Below are 9,690 nucleotides of genomic sequence, written 5' to 3'. Positions count from 1 at the left end.
ATAAATATTGACGAATGGCAACAGAAACAGTAAAGCAAAAGTTTTAAGAAGTGATGTTACAATTTCTAAGTCATTGAATTTGTTAGTTGAATGTTTAACTAATTTACATTGAAGTAAAATCAAAATATCTTCTATGAAATATTTGGTGATGCGTCACAAGAATGCTTCAAAAGTACTCATAATATCCCATACCGCATTAAATAATGAAATGGTTCTCATAGTTGCAATCTGCGTTGCTTGAATTTTGAAAATTCCGCTAATTCTTTCAACCTCACTTCGACCCACTTCATGACAAGGATCGTCGTGAATGTTAGTAATGACGTCATGAGTGATGTTCTCGCCGTAAACACTTAGTGGAATTCACCAATAAAGGAAAGTTATTCTTATAAATAAAATTATAAAGTTTAAAATTAGTTTACATATCTGTTAAAATCAATAGAAAAATGCAGGAAACCCTGACCTACTTCCCATGAATCCAGTAACTTTTTTATTTAAAGTAAATTTCAAAATATTAATTCAAATATATTCATTGTAATGATATCTATGTGAGTTAATATTAACTACTAGTAGAAATCTAAGCAATTAATAAACTAGTTGAATTAAATTATTATTACCATTAAATATAAACAATTGCATGCAAATAAGCAAATTAATTTCAATACAATCAAGTTATATGGTTTCCATGACTTTTATATGACATATGACTAATATTTGATTTATTTGTTCTGTTTTATCTAATTATAAAAGAACTTATTTACTATCATAGATACAGATTGCACTCTGATCTGATACGTATTATAATGAATAGGCATAAATAATTTTGTGGGACGATTTTAAGAAGTAGTTTTTATTTCCACGATAAATAAAAACATTGTTGAAGAAAATTTATATTCTAAATTCATTCTTTTTCGTAATCTTAAAACAGTAACATAGTAACAATGCCTGACACAACAGGGTAAGTGTTTCAATTGAATATTAGATAAATTTAATTAACATATGGTGATATATAATGCAATATCTTTCAGAAAACTGAGTATGGGTCCTCATACTTACGAAATCTCTAATATCCTCTATCAAACAAATAGAAAGCGTCTTCTAGAGAAATTGAGAAAAGTGTCTGAAGATTCAGTTGTTGTTCTCCAAGGAGGATGTGAACTGCCTTTATATGACAGTGATATTAATTATATTTTCATTCAGGTAGGTTGAGTAATCTAATTAATAATATGAATATTATTAAACTAATTCATAGGAATCATATTTCTGTTGGTGTTTTGGAGTTACTGAAGCAGGCTGCTACGGAATAATAGATATAGTTACAGGAAATGCACATTTATTCTTTCCAAGGTATCCACAAGAATATGCTGTATGGATGGGTCCATTAACTCCTTTAGAAACATTTAAAAAGAAATACAATGTTGAATATGTTCACTATGTTGATCAGGTAATTGTATATTGTAATTTCTTATTTCTTGGACCTCTTTTATATGGTTTTGTTAATAAATTATCTTGGTTTTAGGTTTCTATCAATTAAAATTTCATTTAAAAGCATTTAATATTGACGTTTCAACTACTTTCCCTATATCAAATTATGACTTGACACTGAAGATACACTTATTTTCCTATTAATAAATAGGTCACCTACATCATAAATTTCAATATAAAAATCTGTTTTAACAAGAAAAATTTATTTTTCCGTAGTTTTTACATCTCAAATATGTAGCAGTCATCAATTAAATTCATCTTTCACTGAAATAATGCTATTAATAATAGGAATTAGAGGATGGTCGTTTTTGGTAAACATAATTTGATTTGATTTGTTCACCTTTATTTTCCATTTTTTTGGACCAGGATTCCAGGAGCATTAGATGGTTTCAAATATTTTCTGATGCTTGATTTAATTTGATTAAATTACTGCACTGTGAAATGTAGATACAAGAACGGCCTCAAAACTGTGCCCTGGGGTACATCTGAATTCATTTCAGGATAGTGTGATAGTTCTTCCTCGAATTTAACTCTAAAATGTCTATCTTCTAGGTCTGATTCAAGGATTAGTTGACTTTGTACAGAAATCTTTTATGCTATACTCTATCAAAAGCTTGTTTCATATCCAAGAAAACTGCAGTGCACATTTCCGCCTCTTCTAGGCTCTCTTTGATTTTGTTCACAATTGAGTCTACTGAAACCAAATTGATATTCTGGTACAAGTTTTTAAATTGGAGATTATTCTGTCATAACTGAAGGAGGCTTATTGGTCTGTAAGAGTTTATTTATTTTTGATCCAGCTTTCACTGGAAAATTAATTTGAAACATAAATTCACATGAAGGCATGTCTATTTTTAACTTTTCCAGATTCAAACAGTACTTCAAAAATTGAACAGGAAGAAATTATTGACTCTGGTAAGTTTTGTCTTATATATGTATTTTATATTTTTGTTAATATTTTTCTTTTTAAAGACTGGGCGTAATAGTGATAGCGGTCTTGATGCCAAAGAAGCGACATTTGAGGGAATTGACAAGTAAGTCTTTTTATGTAATTGTTAAAAATAATTGAAAATTTTATTCATATATTCTCAAATATTAGGATAAATTTGAACACCTAAATTTTATGTTTTATTTATCTTTTCACTTTTAGGTTCAACGTGGACAACAAAACATTATTTCCTATAATAGCAAATTTGTAAGTTTCTATATTAATATCATACTAAATTTAATCAATTTGAAATGAGATGAATTTTCTTAACCATAAAGTGTATGGAAATTTTTTAGGAGGGTGATAAAAACAGAACATGAAATTGAAGTTATCAAGTATGTCGTAGGAGTGTCTTCTGCAGCACACAGACATGTGATGAGGATTGCCAAAGATGGTTTATTTGAATATCAATGTGAGTCCGAATTTTTACACTATTGCTACAAAAACGGTGGATGTAGACATGCAGCTTACACTTGTATTTGTGGTTCTGGCATCAACGGGGCTGTTCTACATTACGGACATGCTGGTTGTCCAAATGATTATAAGTTGAAAAATGGAACATTGTGGTAGGTATTATTAAATAGATTCAATACCATGTCTTAAATTTTATCTATTTAATTTCAGCCTTTTTGATATGGGAGCTGATTATTTTGGTTATGCTGCTGATGTTACTGTAACCTTTCCAGTAAATGGAAAATTCACCCCTCAACAAAAAATCGTTTATGAAGCTGTTTTGAAAGCTAATGAAGCTGTTATCAAGGCTGGCAAACCTGGAGTACCATGGCCAGAATTACATATATTAGCAAACAAAATATTATTGGAAGAATTGAAGAAAGGAGGTCTACTTAAGGGTTCTGTAGATGAAATGCTGGAAGCAGATATCGCCGCAGTTTTCCAACCTCATGGACTTGGACATTTTCTGGGGTTAGATACTCACGATGTAGGAGGATATTTAGATGGTTATCCCTCTCGACCTATAAGACCAGGGTTAAAGAGCTTGAGAACTGCTAGAGTGTTGGAGAAAAACATGGTTGTCACTGTCGAACCTGGATGCTATTTTATCGATTGTGTGAGTTCAGAATATCTGCATAGTGATAAGAACGTTTTCATAGTGGGATTGTGGCAAAATTAAAAACCAATATATACTAATTCTAATATAATTCTGAGCTTTTGAATACAATATAAAAAATATGTATAAATGTATAACAATGGAACCAAAAAGTAACAACCAAAATGTCAATTTGAAGATTGATTTTTGAAATCAATTAATTCAATGTTTCTTTAAAAGAAACAACGAAATTTGAAACGCCGCAATTCTTAACTAATTGATGTGTGTAAATTTTATTATTGTTATACTTTCATAAATATTTTTATAATATTTTAATTGACCATAATTTCAGGCCCAAATGATGAATACATAAGTATTCGAAAGCTATGAAATATATTAGAGTTAGTACACCTTGGGGTTTAATTTTGCTCTAATCCCACTACGAAACGGTAATAATCTAGTTAACAAAGACCTCGTTCCAATTTACATAGTGATATATATGTGGAATTTGCTATAGACATGTCTGGAATCTTGAAATCAATTAGGTTAATGTCATTAACAGATATTATTTCTTGATGATGGAATCATAAACTTCATGAATAATGATTTAAACAGTGAATTCCATTTACCAAAATATCTTTTTTGTCTATTCTACGTGATTGATATATTTATATTTGATTGACAAGATCACATCCCCTTGAGAGGTCTTAATAAATGCAATTGTATATATTATATTATATTATAACTAGAGTTGATAATGGAAATTTTATTGTGTATACAACTTTGTACTCAATACCTTATAACTTACTTTTGTTTTTAGTTGCTAGATGAAGCTCTAGCGGATCCAAAGAAATCCAAATTTTTAGTGCCAGAAGTACTGAAAACCTATAGAGGTTTCGGTGGTGTACGCATTGAAGATGATGTTCTCGTTACAGAAGATGGTATCGAATGCCTATCAAAAGTACCAAGAACGTAGGTGTCATAAACTATATTTTCATGTGCATCCTCAATTCCCCGCCTGGAAATTCCTCCTCGGGGAGCGGTATAGAGTCTCAGTCTCAGATAGAGTATATATTCTTTATTCTTAGATTAGACTTTTTTATATTGTTTTACTGATAAATCGTCGGTTCTAATCAAAACATAATTTGATTTTGATAATTTGCCTAATTATATTAATCAATAGATCGGCTACTACACAAATATCAACCATATTATTTTTTTTTTCATCCTTAACTATCATATTACAAATAAAAAATAATTATTCACTTAGAAATTTATGAAATATTATTTAGGTCTTTTTATTATTCATATTTTTAAATATTCTCTTTTTCATGTATTACATTCTGTTACAAGAATTTTTGAATCTTTATAATTGAATTTATGTTTTTTTGATATTTCATGGTTCGTTAATGCAGTCTTATATTTTTTAATTCTAAATACTGAGATATCTGATATATATAATTTCAGCTTTATATATACTGTTGAGTGCGTTTTTTTTCTAAATTACCTTGGTTTTAAGTGACTATTGCCAAACCCTTATGTCGTGAAATCGCGGTATGACGAAAAAATAAGGACAATAATGTAGATCCATATATGATGATTTATTCAAAAACAGATTCAATATTACAATGTGTTATGTATAGGAACTTGTTCAAGTCAGCCTAAACTGCTGATAAATAAATGTCAATATTCCACTCTCTATATCTGTTTATTTAATTCTCTTTGGTTCGCTATAAAGCCGAAATTTCGACTAGTGAGAACGGCAAAGGAGGAGGAAAACATCTTTTTATTTTAATAGCGAATAGAGAGAGATAAAGAACAGTAAAACAATGTTCTTTCTCTCTATCAAATTACAAATCCACTTACATGCTGCTCTCTCTATATTTATCTACAGTCTTTTTATGCATAGTGCTTTACATAGTCGTTTTCATTTTTTCTAGGCTTGGTTAACAAAACCTTCCAAATAGACATCTGAGACAAATTTTGCAAACTCGGTTTTTCCCAATTTCTTTTGAAGAGGTGCACGAAATTTGAAATGACTTTTCCATAACCACTGTAATCAAGAGGTTCCTTTTATCCACTCAAGAGTTCTAGGCACCAGTTACTCATTTCTTCATTCATTGATAACCATCCTACTCCCTTCCTTTACTTGATAATGGCTTTGAAGGGGGAGCCGAAAGGTCGATAATTTCCAAATTCGAACTTAGTTCAACCCGTGAACCTAGTTCTGTTCTTCATAATCCTGACCGTGGTAACCTCTCATTAATAGCAGTTTTTACCAAAGTGGAAAGAAGACAGAATGACAACGCTTTCTCTATCCTCCGAGGTTGCAACTCGGTTCTGCACATTCTCAAGCATGCGCATTATAGATAAAATATCTCGACCGAGAGAGAAAATGTTGTCGGCACCGTAACGTAGGGACGTTTTTTCCCATACCAACTGTGCATATAGAAGTATTTCATATATGAGCTTTAGTCGTAATATTCAATTAAACGGTAAAAATGTTTTATGAAAATAGAAGTAAACCAACTGGCATGTTAACAAGCTTTGCAATAAATTGGACATAGTTGTACCTACAAATTGTGAGACTAATTTTTTTTTGTTTTAGTGTTCAAGAAATTGAAGACTGGATAGCCGGGAAAGATGACGATGAAAAATATGCTTAACTGGGATAATTAATTTTATGCTTATTTTTACAATTGGATATTCAAACAAATTCCCAATCTTCATTCATCAACGTATTTTTTATTTATTCAAAATTTATACATTTTGTTACAACAATATTATTATTCTATTTATATGTTATTTTTATTATTGACTTTATTCTATGGGACAATAACAATAAAAATTATTTATTAATAAGTAGGATAATTATTTTCTATTTTAATTTCAATAAATTTGATCTCATAGAGTTGTCAGAACTTCATAAACGTTTTAAAATCATCAGTACACAATCCCATTATTGTGTCTAACACGAGGAAAGGAGAGACTCCTTGCGGTGCGAAACAAGGAGAGCGGCGGGAGTGGAGATAGGTCGAGCCATGAGTCTCCGCGGATAAGTGGCTAGATGTCTATCATGTTTCGTTTGTGTTTTTACAGTGATTGCAATTAAGGATCGTTGCATTTTGTGTCCGTTTGTAAGGGATTCCTCCTCCTCCTTGTTAAAAATAAGTTGTGTTACCCGTGGGTTAGACACCCTTGTGAAAGTGAAGCTCTCGAATGTGAGGAATCAGTGCGACTCCATGAATACTGTCGGAAGAGGTACAGACAACACATTGTTGGCCAGTAAACTCAAAAGAGCACAGTTTTTAAAAAATTTGACAGCACTGTACACTTATCTGTCGCTTTCCGAGTCGGAAACGCACCCGCAGTCGTCCCTCTTGGTTCTGTAATGCCAACTACCTAATCTAAAAACATTAATGACGATAACCCGTCAAAAATTATTGTCAAAGAAAATAAACCCCGTAATTTTTGTGGCTTCACATTTTTTTCCTACTTTCAGTGGTTGTTAGCTAAAATTCCATGTTATAATCTATAATTCCTGTAATATATGTAATGTTAAGTTAACATTTGTGGAACTGTTGATAACATTTATAGTGAATAAAATTCTTACTATAATTACACTATTTGGTCCTTCGAGCCGGATATGAACCTATACGAAGAACCAAACAGTGCAAGTTATAGTAGTTGGTGGTTAACATTATTTAAATAAATAGCAATAAAGTAGACTAATAACAAATGCAAACAAAAAAAGGAAAACGATAAAGTAAATGAACCTCAGAATAAGAGGTTACTTTGGATATCAAAATTATTCCTTGAATATGAGTGTAGCGCTTTGAAAATAAAAAGTATAACTTTAGAATGGAAAAACATCCTACAAAAATAGATTAAAGTAATTTTAACTATAATTTTTTGAAAAAATAGTTCACTATTCATATAAATAATAATTTCTGTGTTTTAGAAATTGAATATCTAAACGTAAGTCATGTTGAAACGAATCATTTTTCTAACTTAACCTTAAGTACAAGTTTTGATTGTGCTCCTTTTCCTCTAGATGCTTGTCGTTGTGCCTGAGCTGGTTTTGGAGGTTCAGTAGCTAGTTGTTTTTGTGTTGCAGCCAGCATATTTTGTTGTTGTTTTATTATCATCTGCTGCTATTTCAATAAGAATTTGGGATCTGGTACATCGATAATGGCCTTAGGGGTTTTGGGGACATTTTTACGAGGCGAATTGCCAGCTTTTTGCTCGCAGTTCGTTTTCTGAAATATTAGTTCAATATTATTGTTAATAAAGACGCTAAAACTTGAAGCTTTGCAATAACTAACGTGACTATCATAGTAGTAAAACGAAAAAATAGCTTGGGACTACCAGCCATTTGCCTGTGAGGTGGTTGTATCGCCACCAAAAAGTCTGGTTAAACTATATAATGAAAAATACATGGTAAAGTCATATTGATGAGTTCCTTCTGCTTGTAAAATTGACTGACGTGACACTAAACTATTTTAACATAAAAATAATTGAGGAAATGACTGGGGATTGGTAGTGTTATAAGAAGAAAAATGGTATGAAGAAGAAAAGGATTGTTGTAGGACAGATATGGAGGGATGAGTTAAGGAAAACTCTCTCTGTGTGTAAAAAGTGTCCTTACCTCGAAACAGATATTACTTGTTACCACTACCCTCCATGGGTACAGATCAATAAAAGGTTCTAATAATTATTGAGAATTGGGGTTCCAAGCAAAAATCACTCCAAAAAATTTTTACCATCCTGGAAACCATTTTGTTAGATATAATTAGACAATTAAAGGTGTGCAGATATGTTCTCTGGGGTTTCATAGAAAAAAACACGACTTTTAGGTATAAGATAATGGAAGGTACGATGTGGGACATAAATATTTTGAATACTTACAAAATTATTTATTCCCTCTACCTAAAAATCGTTTTTTTTTTGATGAAACCACATAAACATGTTTCCTTCCTCTTTAATTATCTAATTCTCCCTAAAAAATAGTTTCCAGGTAGGAGAAAAAGTTTTTGGAGCGATTTGAAGTATTATGATTGTATATAGATAAATTATACTAGATCAACAAAATAAAATACATACATATTTTTATAATTCATATTTTTTGTGAAGCTCTTCCTTGCAATGCAGAATCCAAAAACTTCTCAAGGGTTTTTCTCCCCAATCTAAATTAACGTTGAGCTTGACCTGAGCAAAATTTCCACGCTGTGATTGGGCTTGTTTCACACCAAGATCAAATTCAACTTTATTAGTGTTCTGAAATAAAATTGTCGTTCTAATTTTTATGATTAAGATGTTTCATAACTTACCTTAACGTGTATTGGAGTTTCATTTTTACTAGCCATTGTTTATATAGTATTGGTACTTGAAAATAATAAAATATACTTTTTATTGTGTTCAATTCAGTTATTTTCTTTCGATTATTCCCAGGTATAAACCTAATCAGTTCTTGGGTTGTGGTTTATTCTGTATCTCTATATAGTTTTTTCTTTTTATCCGGTAAATAAAATGAGAAAGATATATATTGCGTACATTAGAAACAAGTTAGTTATCTACATATTAGGTTTACATAGTTCATAGTTCATCATCAACTTTGATTGTGTACTAATGAGTAAACTATGTTATTTAAAAAACTGATTAGAATTTCGAGTTTTATTAACGGACCTATAAGTGAATCCTTAATTAAATAATATAATTTGTGTTTAAATTCGACATTGTTAAACAACAGTGTAAAAAAAATTATCTAACAGGAAAATTTGGTAAAACCCATAACGTCAATCAATCAAGATAAAAATACGTCGTTTATTTTGAATAAACAATTATATTGAAAATTCACTATCAAATTAAAAGTTATACTTTAATTATCTTGAAGCTCGTATAATGTGAAATTTTTAATATGGAATAAAAATGGCTATTAAATCGTGAGTCAAGTCCAATACTATTCAAAATAAAACCCATAGATGGCAGTATAAACACATCAAATGTAAAATATGTCGAAGTTAATAACTTCCAAATCTACTTCGACGTACATATTTTTTCTCAAGTCAAATTTTATTTAACATACTTTTCAATCGGTAATCTAGTAAAGTCCAGATATAGAAGAAAACGGTTTACGTCGCTTGACGTAAGACAGTGGCGACTCGTTGAAAAA

The 9,690-nt window shown here is 30.6% G+C and overlaps 1 protein-coding gene and 1 long non-coding RNA gene across 2 annotated transcripts; one reads left to right on the top strand and one right to left on the bottom strand.

The window, feature by feature from the left end:
• Window positions 1–312: 312 nt before the first annotated feature.
• Window positions 313–7,077, top strand: LOC130450638 (xaa-Pro dipeptidase). Its single transcript, XM_056789142.1, has 10 exons — window positions 313–955; window positions 1,026–1,197; window positions 1,250–1,441; window positions 2,350–2,397; window positions 2,455–2,516; window positions 2,633–2,677; window positions 2,767–3,036; window positions 3,095–3,539; window positions 4,339–4,490; window positions 6,127–7,077. Exons 1-10 carry the CDS (start codon window positions 939–941, stop codon window positions 6,182–6,184), a joined length of 1,461 nt encoding a protein of 486 aa, XP_056645120.1. The 5' UTR covers window positions 313–938; the 3' UTR covers window positions 6,185–7,077.
• LOC130450639 (uncharacterized) lies at window positions 6,244–9,384 on the bottom strand. The gene is made up of 3 exons (XR_008910604.1): window positions 8,849–9,384; window positions 8,622–8,795; window positions 6,244–7,777 (listed from the first exon to the last, which is right to left on the bottom strand). It is a non-coding gene; the product is annotated as an uncharacterized LOC130450639 (long non-coding RNA).
• Between the last annotated feature and the right edge of the window lie 306 nt (window positions 9,385–9,690).

The sequence above is a fragment of the Diorhabda sublineata genome, chromosome X, assembly GCF_026230105.1.
Source record: "Diorhabda sublineata isolate icDioSubl1.1 chromosome X, icDioSubl1.1, whole genome shotgun sequence".
In the NCBI taxonomy this organism is placed as follows: Eukaryota; Metazoa; Arthropoda; class Insecta; order Coleoptera; family Chrysomelidae; genus Diorhabda; species Diorhabda sublineata.
The sequence above is the reverse complement of the archived record's forward strand: the minus strand, read 5'-3'. Positions and strand labels throughout refer to the sequence as shown.

What these genes read in the sequence shown, in the direction of transcription:
- LOC130450638 (XM_056789142.1), top strand. An exon ending in TTGAAAAATGGAACATTGTG is followed by an intron (nt 3,037 to 3,094) that starts GTAGGTATTATT and finishes ATTTAATTTCAG; the next exon opens with CCTTTTTGATATGGGAGCTG. An exon ending in GATGCTATTTTATCGATTGT is followed by an intron (nt 3,540 to 4,338) that starts GTGAGTTCAGAA and finishes TTTTGTTTTTAG; the next exon opens with TTGCTAGATGAAGCTCTAGC.